At 35.5% G+C, this 13852-nt stretch overlaps 1 protein-coding gene across 7 annotated transcripts in view; it reads right to left on the bottom strand.

The window, feature by feature from the left end:
- SPoCk (secretory pathway calcium atpase) overlaps positions 1-13852 on the bottom strand; it is a 146800-nt gene that overhangs the window by 51273 nt on the left and 81675 nt on the right. For 3 of the 7 annotated variants that reach the window (XM_068354137.1, XM_068354138.1, XM_068354139.1), the window contains exon 2: positions 12406-12458. The exons of the other annotated variants lie outside the window; for them this stretch is intronic. In XM_068354137.1, coding sequence (XP_068210238.1) covers positions 12406-12438 — 33 coding nt within the window. In that variant the 5' untranslated portion in view covers positions 12439-12458. The remainder of the gene's footprint in view (positions 1-12405; positions 12459-13852) is intronic. 7 annotated transcript variants of the gene reach the window in all.

The raw sequence follows: 13852 nt of genomic DNA, 5'->3' as shown, positions 1-13852 counted from the left end.
GAATTCTCCCATTTTCTTTTGCCCGCCAACCAAATATTGCTCAAACATCCCTTGTTAAAAAATTTTTAACAGAAGCACACAATGAATTGGATAAAAATAACATCAATACTTTAGAAATATTTCTTCGAAAAATCACTAACAGCACCTCAAGGGCGTACCATGATGGTTTTCGTAAAACGTTTTCTTAAAAAGCCAATCTACAGGTCAGTTCTGTATTCATAATTACTTTAGTAAATAATCTGAAATCTTATATTTCAAACTGTAATTTAAACAATTTATTAAAGTAAGCTAGACAAGTAACCTAGACCGAGTTTGTAACTTTAAAACCTCTGCATAACTTGAACTAAAATTTCTCTCTTTTCATGAATTGCCCCCTACCTCCAACACTGTGTGAGTCAATAAAATGAACATCGGGGAAGATTCATAGTAATAATTACAAAAAGAAAATTTCTTATTTCTATAGTCACCCGATGTTCATATAAATGCTCATCTCCATCCCCAATGACTCATAGTATCGAGAGGAGGGATAATGATGACTTTGAGACAAACTTTATTTCCTGATGGGACAAACTGGGCTTCCTACCACTGACCACTAAAGGGCTCTATTCCTACGTTAAAGGCATGTATTGGTTGAATAAAAAAAGAAATGGGAAAATTTTACGGTTGAGTGTCAATTAAATCTGGCTTCTGGAGAAGAAGCAATACTGTATGATCATCAGGGGAGATTCATAAAAATATGAAGGAAAAGCAAATACAGTACTACAAATTTGTATTTTTCCTCAATATACAAAATTAAGTCATTTATATGATTGCACCCTATTGCTGTTTAGCTAACGACCAGTATGAAGGAAATCACATAACCAGAGGTGAAGGATGATATGGAGAGAAGAGGTTTGGTGGAAGAGGATGCCTTTGATCGAAGGCATTGGAGAGGGCACATCAGGCAACTGACCCCTTAATGTAGGGATAATAGTGGGAAAAAAGAAGATTATGAAGGAAACCCTCTGGATTTGGGAACATTGTATGGTTGCCTTCTATTCCCACTTGCACTGGGTAGGCACATAAGAGCCTGCGGCTCAAATAGTCACTTTAGTCTTGGTTAAGACTTGCAGGGTGGATGAGGTAGGAAACATAAATAAAAATTTGTAGTGTGTTCCTAGGAGAATAAAAATCCTTGTCATTTATATGGGAGTCTTCCTTAGGTGAGAAGAAGTCTCTATGTGATAATGTTAGGGCATCTGTCTGACCCTTGGCCAAAAATGAGAAAATAACGACTATCATGACCGGCTCGTATGAGAGGCAAGGTCATGATGTCAGCCTCAAAATTAGGAGGGTAATTGTAACAGCCACAACCTGACAAGTTTGAGTTTGTGTAAGAACAATTTCCTAATTTTTCAAAATACATCACATATATGTAATGTCACAGTGGTATTCTTACCTTCGTAAGTGGTCATCAGCATAGGTACAGTACTCCCAAGGAAGGGAGGCTCCAAACAGAGGAAGGAAGGCACTTCCATTTAACTCATAACACACGTATAGTTGGAGCAATCTCCAAGTCATATGTCTTCGGAACTTCACACTTAAAGCATCTCTCCTCTTTAATATACAGCTGCCCTGATGGAGTATGAACTGTCATACCGTCACCACACTTCCGACAATGTTTTCATATTGCTTCTTCATATCAGGAACTGTTAGATTTTCTGATACTGAAAAGTATGATACTTCTCCTGACCAACGATCTAACCAGGAGCAAACTTGAAAAGTAGACATAGCTGTAGCCTCCAAATTGTGCAGCTCTGTGGCAGAAAGGGAGGCAGTGCCAGGTGTCAAGTTGGAAGCAGACTACGATGTGCCCCTATGTATTGTATACAAAACTTCCTTTGTCTAGATAAGCCAGAAGTGGTAATTTTGACGACTGACTAGATCTTAGGGAGTCCTCTGCACCCGAGATCTGCTTATTGATAAGATCTAGTGACTTTTGCCTGGTTTCCATAACGAAACATCGAACTTGTGGCAAGCAATTCGTAGTTCTGGGAAGATACCCTCTATCATGCAACATCTTCCCACTGCAGTACTTGGGCACGAGGTGGTTTGCCTAACCACCAATATGGCAGATAAAGCTCATGATTTTTAAGTAGTGAGATGTCTCCCCTAGTTCTAATGACAGTACAGTACCTCCAAGAGAGCTATATCTGTTGCTTCTGCTGCCACATCGGCTCTTTGTTCTAGGAAGTCATCAATAACAATCGGATCTCGATTTGAGGATCTGGTTTTATGATTGGACCCTGATGATCTGAGTTCTCATTTTGGAAAGGCTCTAAGAGTTTTTAATTCTCCCTTGAATATCTTTCCTCTCTCACCTTGCTCCTAATACTAGTGCGGGAGCTGACGGGGAAGAATGACTAAACTCTCTTATGAGCCAGTGTTTCATGTTCATAATACAGAGATGGGAGGAAAAGCTTTGTCTCCCTCTCTGACATCAAATTCCGTAGTGATAATTCAGATCACTTCTGCATATTCTACCGAGATTCCCTATACCTGTAGGTAGAATATTATGGGGGGGCGGGAATGCGGAAGGAAATGGCAGATATGGTTCTGCAGCCGTTTTCCTTCATGTGGGATCAATGGTTTTACCCATAAATTGGAAAATCCTTAACAATTTTAGGATTAGACCTAAATATGGATTTATTGTTTTCTACTCTGGGCATATCTGTAAAGGAATACATCGTTCTAGTCAATGGTGACCTGTTACAATTTACAAAATCGGGAGATAGTGGTACCGGTAATACACCCTGCTCTGGTTGGTTTGGTTAATTACCAAAGCCAGGTCATAATCAGTCTAAGTATTCTCAGCCTTCCTAAGCACAATCGAATGTAACTCCCCTTCAAATTCCTGCTTAATCAAATGGCCAACATCCTCTGTTATCAACGTCTTTGGGAACATCTATAACAAAGGGTTGGACAGGGAAAATTCAGGGCAAAACCTAACAGGGAACCTAAAGGTCACTGGCAGCTAAATTAGATAAATAAGCAAAATATTGAAGTGGAGCAACAATATAGAAAAAATATTTAAACAATAATTCAAACACTAATGCTTGAAATGTTTAAGAAAATAAATTTAATAAAAATAAATACTGTAAAAATTTTTGAAGCTCATTAGAGAAGGAAACTTTGTCCTACTGTATTTCCAAAGTTGAATTTTCACCGATGGAATCTCGGTCACTGGTCTCTATATATCGAGTACAGTAATTCATGGCAAGGAGCTTCCAAGAACAAAAAATATGGTATAAATCAAGCAAAAAACTAAATTAGATCACTTGGCTAATAAATAATGCTTAGAGGCACCTACCACCCTTTGTTAAATTTTCAAAGGTAAGTTCAGTGGGCCTCTAGCTACAGTACATATTAAATCTTATCAAAAGCAGAGGGAAATACTGAGGTGACTTCAGCAGTACAGTCATCATTTGAAAGATGCCTTATCCTATCTCGGCTTGCAATCTCTAATGGGTAGTCCAAGTTACGATCTTATTGCTATTTTCCCTCTCTTTAAGGAGCACATCTAAATGCCCAAGTTTATCAGGGTTCATGATAAGGATTCACTGAACTCTAAGAGATAACCTAATCTGGTAGATTCTGCAACAACATCAATACCAACATACACTAGAAGCAAATCTTGGTTGGGTTGTCAGCAACTCGCAATCAGTCGATCCCGTGTTCAGGCCATGTTTATGGCTTGTTAGATATCATAAGTATTATGTGATCTTTGCGAAGGGGGATTTGGGGTCCCAAAGTTGTACATCCTGAGTCACCAGTAGGCATTGCCTGGTCAGGAGATTAAACACTATATACATAAGTTTGCTCTTTGGGACATTGTAAAATGACACAAGACCTGTCCCATACCATTGCTGTTCATGAGCAAGGTTTAAATCTTTAAACAAAACCAGAGAAGCTTTTGGACACAACAAGGTTAATGCCATTTTCCATCTCGACTCATATGAATCAGTGAACCGAGTCCCTTTGACCCAAGGTGTCATATAAACATAACATCCTTTAGAAATAAAATAATAATAAAACTATCCAATTTCAGTAATGATGAACCACCTATATTACTAAACTATAGGTGACATCCAACAGGAGCGGATTTGTTAGGTCTCTTGTCACCGCCACCATAAGATAGAAAACTGTTCAAGCCACAAAACATTTTGTGGGCTATCATGGAAGTTCACAAAATATCATCTTCCAAAACATTTGACACCAGCTAATGTAAAGAAACTGGCAGCGTTGCAATCAAACTTTTAACCTTTATACAGAATTAAACCAAAACACCCACTTTCTTCTTTATGACCAGAATTTTCTCAATACAAATCATGACCAAAGAAAATAGATCATGAACACGTCACCACAACATGTTCCTTCAGTCCCAAATTTTAGTTTATACACATTTGATTCTATCAATTTTAGGTAACATTTACTTCCTTTTAGAGCAATTCAACTTAAAAAAATAAATCATCTACCGGGTAACTGTAAAAACGATGATGGATGTAATCAACTAAAAGTATCGGCCATCAAAATGCAAGATAACAGAGAATTTGCTAACTCATCAATCAAGCTATTGCATATGATAAAAAAAAAAGGACAAAAATATGTATAATCTGTAAATATTCAAGCAACATAAGCAGGAACTGCAACACGAGGCAACGATGAGCTAGGCAACATAAATCAGCAGGAAATTTTTCTTTTTAGTGTATGATGCTTAATTAAAATACTTATGGAATACCTATGCTTAACACTACGTAAATGTTATTCCCACCTGCATGACCTTCAAACAGCTGAAGGCCAGTAATTAATTCATAATCATGTAAATGAAGTTTGAATTTATATAAGAACATACATCTACATCTGTGGTCTACATTAGTATCGAAACTTACTGTTAATGAAACATACCATGAAAAATCTATATGCAGTTTATAAAATAGATAATTTATATTTGTACTTCTAGACATTACGATGAACCTACAGTAAAATAGATAGATGTACAATATAAAACAACTATTATATAACTGCAACTTGGTATAAAGAGATGGAGAAAGAAAAGAACCTTAAATTCTAGTAAACAGTTTTAAACTACAGTACATAAACTTAATTTGCAGTCATTAAAAGCATTAAAGACAAACGCACATTACATGATAGTACAAAACTACCTGTAATGTGCAGTAGTGCCTTAAAAAAACATAGAATTATATATGAAATGAAACACAAACAGAATCAATCACCCTACACACAAATTCGACATGCACATCATTTGCAAGCCAATAACAATTACAATGCAATATTCCATAACACAATAATGATGATAACAAACTAGTGCAACGATGGATATGCACTAATGATAACCATAAATTAAATAAAATAAATAAAAACCTGAAATATCTTCATATTCTCAATAAGACATTGGATTTAACAAACAAAGACGACAACAAATCGAGCTGAAAAATGGCCGTGCCCTGGATGCAAGTGGAATGCGGAAACTATATGCTAAAATACACTGGACGTGGACTTTTCTAAGCCTAGGTATTGCAAGTGAAAATTCTATTTAGATAAAAGTAGTATAAAGTACCGGGTATATTTTGTTAAATATGGAATTGAGTGGAATATGGTGTTGGGGAGACAAGCTTATAATCATCACACATATATTTATATTCTAGAAAAAAATCCAATAAACAACCACTTTTATGCAAAAAATTTGTTAAAATTATTTCTAGAAATCTAATTGATAAGTCGTCTGTAAGGCTTCACACTTCAAACAAATTAAAAGCAAAAACCTAAAATTACTTTAAATGCAAAAATAATAATAAAATTCATGTGCATTAAATAAAAACAGTGCAATTTCAAACATGCAAACTATAATAAATGTCTTAAGATTCTAAATGTATTGCTAACCACAAATGTACTTCTAACTAAAAGAAAACCTACAATGTCAACCTTTAGCATTTCCCCATATCCTATGCATGACACGTTTATTCAAAAAAATATCTAAGACAAAATCAACTAAAATACTGTATATCTAAACACTTGTACAATTTTATACAAGAATAATACCAGTACATTTACCTCACCTCTGTATTATCTAAAATAAACATCTAAACTATCACCACATCCAAACTACCTATTTCCAATGAAACACATAACTATTAGCCTATATCATTATACTGTATATTAGTCTTTCACATACAGCAATACATACTATAGAGTGTACAGTAGTTAAAACAAATTTAAATTTCTACGTTAATGCTATAATCCGAGACTTGTATGCTGTCAATTTCTTGACAGCAAAAATTGTGTTCATGATAAAAAATGGTCTTTTTTTTTTTACATACAAACCTTTAATCATAAGATGCCTTATCTGTGGTGAAACTGCCCTTCAGTCCAACAATATACTGTTTATGTACAACAAATGGCCCCTCTCCAGTTTGCTAGACTATTCCAATGCACCATTTCTACACTTATTTTATTGTGTCTAATTACAGAATCAAATAACAGATGTTAGGACAGGAGAAAAACTCTCCAACATAGATTAGAGACTTTGCCAATCCTACAATCATACTCCCCAATGACTTGACCCATGGACGTATGCATAGAAGCCTCAGCGTCAGGTGAACTGACGGACGTATGCATAGGAGCCTCAGCGTCAGGTGAACTGGTTGAGGATAGAAAAGAGCAATAAAGCTTCTTTAGTATCATCTTGAGAGTTGCCAAGTTTAACCTCAGAGAAGACTTGGCCTTCTTCTTCCTTAAAGCATAACCCTGCCACTGAACGAGAGGCGATGATCGCACATGGGGATGATTTTGAACAATCATGCCTCCTGTAAGAAGCGCAGAGAAAGCGTGGGTCTACCTATGACCTTGCCAGCCATAAACAGGAAGTTACACCTACCCTTTCCCTTGCATTTATGAAATTAAGTAGCATCCATATTCAGCAACCAGAATCCAAACAATCATCTACTTTCTGAAAAGAATAGGAAAAAGAATATAAGCCTTAAGTAAGGTCACAACAGTGAATTCGTATTCATTGCAGCTGATGCCAAGTGAAGAATCTTTGACAGGAGGGTGGGTGGGGTTACTCGCCCATGTACTCTTGTCATTAACTACCTTGTTAATGAATTTTCAATGGCCATTTCGGCTTCCATGAAAGATTTTCCCTATTTCAAAGACTCAAATTTTTGTATAACCAGGAGAACAAACAGTAATTTGAACTCAGCTAAGTACATTACCCCATTTGCCAAAATATTTAACTCAGATGATTCATCGAAAGGAAAAAGGGAATCAAGCAGAAGTGTTAATTCTAAGCCCAGGTTTTGAGCAATTCATCTCACTCTAGCCAATGGGACCAGAGGGAAAACATCCAGATATCTAGAAGTGAAACATAAATAAAAAATAACATAAGAAGAAGTTGAACTGATGTCTCCACATTCCTATCCTGAGAATAGATGATCATTTAATTTTCTCTTTAAATATCACAGAGGTCAAAATTGTATGGACTTACAAGACTCTTAATCATCTAGTTGGGCCAGGTCCTGCTTCAATGGCCCTATGCAATAACCTTGGCAATCACTTGTCTAAGTCGGAGGGAGATGGTGTTCTTGAAAACCAGGATTCTTCTCAATCACGTATCAAGAAGTCTACATGGTAAAGAGCCGTACGTGGCAAATGGATTTTTCACTCGCTTCTGCTACCTGCAGAATTGGTACTACATAGGGTCTAGCCATGATAATAAAAAGACTTGATCTACAGTTCTTTTCTATAAACATAGGAAAGAATAAGCCAACCAGAGACCAGCCTTCTGTGTATTATTATTATTATTATTATTTGCTATGCTAAAACCCTAGTTGGAAAAGCAGGATACTATAAGCCTAGGGGCTCCAACAGGGAAAATAACCAAGTGAGGAGAGGAAACAAGGAAAAATTAATTATTTTAAGAACAGTAGCAACATCAAAATAAATATTTCCTTTATAAACTAAAAAAAAATTTAACAAAACAAGAAGAATAGAAACAAAATAAAGTAGTGTGCCTATGTGTACCCTCAAGCAAGAGAACTCTAATCCAAGACAGTGGAAGACCATGGTACAGAGGCTATGGCACTACCCAAGACAAGGGAACAATGGTTTGATTTTGGAGTGTCCTTCTCATAGAAGAGCTACTTACCATAGATAAAGTCTCTTCTACCCTTACCAAGAGGAAAGTAGCAACTGAACAATTACAATGCAATAGTTAATCCTTGAGAGAAGAAAATATGTTTGGTAATTTGTGCTGTCAGGTGTATGAGGAAAGAGGAGTATATATAAAAAATAGGCCAGACTATTCGGTGTATATGATGCAGGCAAAGGGAGAGAAGGATCCAATGTAGTACTGTCTGGTCAGCCAAAGGACCCCATTACTCTCTAGCGGTAGTATCTCAACGGGTGGCTGGTGCCCAATTGCCACATGAAAATGGATGAAGCTTACTCATCATTTTCGAGGAGGACAAGACCAGTAAGAACAGTATGAAGGCTAAAAGAGACTTGGAACTACAAGACTTGTCTGGGATTCCATAACTATAAATGCCTTAGACCAGGCATGGGCCACTATTCGTCAACTGTTGCCACAATTAACTATATCCAAGTGAGAGAGGGCTGAATAATAATAAGCATGTGCAAAAAATATTGCTTGCCCAATATAAATCTTTTTTACAATTCTCCCATGTTTTATTTATTTTGGTATGAAAGTTTTACATAAAACTGATATCTTTCATCATTTCCTAATGATGATTACCATTATGAATATATAGTGTTTCAGTAACCATGAAAGTCTTGAGGGCCGCATAACAACACATCAGGGGATGCACGTGGCCCGTGGGCTGCAGGTTGCCCATGCCTACCTTAGCCTGTAAAATAATGTACAGTATCACCAAATTACCAATCTTTCTAATCCTACTAAAACCTCACAAAGGCAGGGGACGGTGAGCAAAGAACAAGCAATAACATTGAATGTAAACTTGAATTTTTCAATATTTAATAAAATCAATATTTTAAGATAAGAAGAACAAAACCATCACCAGAAAAGAAATAAGCAACAGTTAAGAATTGGGAAATGCAACCATTCCAAATCACAAACAGACAACATAAGGGTTCGAGTTCCGCTCAGACTTGTTAGTTTCTTTGGTTGCTGCAACCTTACCATCCTTGTGAGCTAAGGATGGGGGGCTTTGGGAAGCCTATAGGTTTATATGCCGAATCATCAGCAGCCATTGCCTGGCCCTCCTTGGTCCTAGCTTGGATGGAGAGTGGTCTTAGGCTCTGATCATATGTATACATGGTCAGTCTCTAGGGCATTGTCCTGATCGATAGGGCAATGTCACTCTCCCTTGCCTCTGACATTTATGAGCGGCATTCAAACCTTTAAACAATGTGGTGAGAGAGTATAGGAAACAGGGTAAAATAAAGCTTGAGAGTGATGAGGTTGGCCAGAAGAGGTGTTGATACAGATACTGTCTTTGCAAACGACGACGAGTTCTTAACACATTGGTAAAAAAAAACAAGAGGGTAAAAATGGAGCATTGAAAGAAACAGGTCAGGCAAATCAGGGACATTAGTTTTGCGTTGATTTTGTGTACCTCTTGAGAGACATACTGTATTACGTATGGTAGATAAGGCATCTTACGATAACGGGTTGTACTAAGCAAGAGGTAACTGGAGCACTGTTTACTAACATAATCTAGGTCAACACTATGATGTGCAATGTTGTAACAAAAAATCCGAACTGTTCATACCGAAAATATTTGTACAGTACTGTCGTTACATAAGACACTGGGAGGAATAAAATCCTTAAGTTAATAAAAGTGCTGCAGCATTGTCGTGATGGTCAGTGCTCATGATACCATACTACACTAGCTATTGCTAAGGCAGTGACATCAAAACCAAGAGGAAGAATGCTGGTGAGATGACTGATAAAACATAAACAATGGAAAGGGTAAAAAAAATATATATCAAAGATGTACAAAAAATGAAGAAGTGGTCACTATGTATAAGAATATGAGAGGAATGGAAAGCTCAAAGGTTAAAGTTGTGAAAAAATTATATTTTTTTTTAAATGCATGAAAGGGTAAAATGAAATTGCTGTACACCAGTAATATATAAGCATTTGACAAATAAAGCTCTACAGGCTAAACTTCTGGACAGCCTTTCAATGATAGGGAATGCCCAGAGTCAAAATGCTATCAACAATGGTCAAGATATAAGTTACAAATACTGTATGTCATACTCTTTACTTTCTGTGAGGTGGGGTTAGGGCTACAGTAGTATACTCTATGGGTAAACATTGGCTATACAATGCAATCTCTCTACCATGCAACTTGACAGAGGATTTACACAACCTTACAGTTTCTTGAAACTAAAGATAAAAGAAAATATGGTTCCCAATTATGAGAAAGGCTTTAGCATTTCAACATCAAACTTTTTTATAAAGAAATAATACCTAATTCAGTGGTAACTTCCAAATAACAGGTAATTCTTCTCTAATAACTTACGAAAGATTTTCAAATTCCCGTTTCCTATTGAACAAAGCTCATCTTGATCCCCTTAACTACAATATTCCTCATTGAAAAAAGTCACTTAAATATTCCTAATTATCTGAAGATTATACAGTAGCACCAAATTTACGTCGAATTTTAGCAGACCCAGTCAAACTCACTGATTTCATTTACTGGTATATACTGGCCCTTCTACTCTTCCATGAGAGTATTCTTTGGATTGTTCCTTGGTCAGTAAGTGTTTTCTCAACCTTATTTCTCCTCATTTGCAAAATTCTGAATTAACCTTGTTCTTATAATTAAGCAAAATGCTCCTAAAACTATCATGACAACCAAGTGTTAAAATTCTTTCATATATTGACATAAGCAGATTTGATACCATTACCTAAACAGTGAATTTTGGGCCTCAATACCTCGATTGTCAAAAACATTCCCTTTAGCATCAATAAGCATTGATATGGTTAGCAAGGACAAGACATCATAAAAATAATCTTTCCAGAAGTCTTCTTGAAAGGACACCTTAAAAATCGTCAATTAACCCTTCCAACACCGTAATTAAACCTTTCTCTTATACCATTCTTAAAAGTTGTTGAAGACTAAGATTCTACAACTGGAGAAGAAAGTTTTGATGAATTCCCTAATTTTTATGTAACCATTTTCTATGGATACTAGAATATTTTTTTTTCAACTTGGCATAAAATTAAAAAAATAGAAACCACCATTAATCTAAAAAACTAGATCATTTCAACAAGGAATACGATATGGTATGAGATAGCCTTACTGGCTTTCATACTCCGAGTTATTTAGCAGTCTAAAATATTAACAACTTGATTGCATATAGAAACACACACTACAGTTACTACCAAAAAGAAAATACTACAATGTAAAAGGTGTAAGCAACTATGGTCGCAGCAGAGATTCCGGGGTGAAATAAGCCCTGCTCCTTGATGACGTCAAAGCCAATCATGTGGTCTCCTACATTAACAGTGGTCATATCACATCCCCTTGAAGTGATAAGTTAGCATAGTTTGAAATCGTAAGGGGATGTATTGTGACCGCTGCTAACGTGGGAAACGTGATTGGCTATGATGTCATCAAGGGGCGGGGCTTATTTTGCCCGGATTCTTTGCAGCAACAATAGTGTCCCTAGTAAGTAGATAAATAATTAACATATTAGTTCTCAAAAACGAAAAAGGATCTCATCTGATACCTGAAACATCTAATTAATCTCAAGTCTGCAATAACAATCCCATGACAATGTGCATATGTTACTTCTAGTTCCTTTGGGTGCTAAATTGAAATACTGGCCTACCAGGGCATGAACACATTACCAAACTCCTGTTTCCATGTATCTTTAAGCTCTCTTCTCTCATTTTCTCATTTTTATTTCTACTTTTTCCCTTTATTTTTCAAGATTTAAAGTTTAATTTGATCTATAATCCTTTACCCTGATCTCATATAACCAATTACTTATTTACCGTAATCCCACTAGTGCTGCGAGGCATATCATTATCTGGCTCTTTGCAATCATTCAAGGAATTGAAATCTCAAACTAAATCATGATTAAAGAAACTTAATTGGGAAACTGTATAGGTCTTGTGATGGATTTTTAAAATACATATATATATATATATATATATATATATATATATATATATATATATATATATATATATATATATATACCAGATAAAAATTTAAAAGACACAAACACAAGGGACAAATATGCATTCATTTTGATATCTAGATAAGACATATTATAAAGTCTGCACGATTATCTTGACCATTGTTAATGCTAGAGAAGGGCCCACATCCCATGATTCTGTGAACACAAACTTACATCCTTCTTCTCAGTCAGCTGAATTTTTGTCATTACGTAGGAGAAGCAAGAACCTACGAGAGAGAGAAGCAATAGAGATGACATGATTAGACAGAATGCATCATAAAGTACAAATACCATATACAAACCAACAATACCCTCTACTTTCTATGGCCAAAAATTCTACATGCCCATCTACAAAAAGAAAAAACATGCACGGCCTTAAAAATACAATTGCACAGGCCTAGCATACTTGGTCGTGTTAATTTTACTGTACGACTTTACTGTTTCTCTCTTCAGAATGTCCTATCTATAAATTAGTTCCTGAAAGAATAAAGCCATTTCTATCAATGTTGATATACAGGCCCTCACATTACAAACATTTGGAGATACAAATACAAAACCAACTGAAATACTCTAATAAAAGGGATACAAATATATCATTTACCACATTAACCAAAACATTTGTATTAACCTGAAATCTATTTCATATGAAACCTGACTATTTGTTGACTTTTGTAGCAGGAAGTCATACGCATTGAATTCAGGTTAGGGTTACCCTAGGCCAAAATTTAACGAAATTGGACTTACAAAAAATTTGACTTACAAACAGAAAGTTGAAACCAATTAATTTTGTAAGTTGAGGACCTGTACACGTGAAAATCATGTACATTTCACACAACACAAACAAGAATAAGTACAGTACTCAATGATTACATACTCTGAAAGATCATTGTGAAATTCAATATACTTGTATACTTTCACACCAGTGAAGAAATAGTCTAGAAATACCTGACGAGAACTATTTTTCATACTTCACCTAGTATACCCTCTACTCGTATTATAACATGGTAGCATTACCTCGGAGAAAATCAAATAACCTTATCCATACTTACTCTTGTGGTAGGAACATGCTACTTCAAAGTAAAAGACATAATAGATATGAAAACTAAAGAAGGATTATCATAGAACACACACAAAGCCAATCATCCCTCCCAGATAAAAACAAATTAGCAGGCACGTATCAAAACTGTTACAGTAATGTAATTTATTACCAATAGTCGTCATGTAATTTATAAATAAATATATATATATATATATATATATATATATATATATATATATATATATATATATATATATATATATATATATATATATATATATATATATATATATATAAACGAGAAGTATAAAGGCAAAAAAAAACTATATAGAAAAGTTATAATAAATCTTCCAAAGACCGAGACAAAAAACGCGAAAGAGGAAAAAGCAAAGTGAAGCTAAACGAACTAGAGGGCACTCAGTAGAACGCAGACCTCCACCACAGCAGCTTATTTCCAGACTTTTAGGACGTTTTGCTCATCCATGACCTTGGCCTTTAACCTTCCAAAATTTAATAATTTCCAGCTCTTTACATAAGTTTAAAATCCGTGCAAGTTTCATTACTTCACGATTAAAATTGTGG

Source organism: Palaemon carinicauda, chromosome 30 (genome assembly GCF_036898095.1).
Source record: "Palaemon carinicauda isolate YSFRI2023 chromosome 30, ASM3689809v2, whole genome shotgun sequence".
Taxonomy (NCBI): domain Eukaryota; kingdom Metazoa; phylum Arthropoda; class Malacostraca; order Decapoda; family Palaemonidae; genus Palaemon; species Palaemon carinicauda.
Note: the sequence above shows the minus strand (reverse complement) of the source record. Positions and strands in the feature narration are given on the sequence as shown.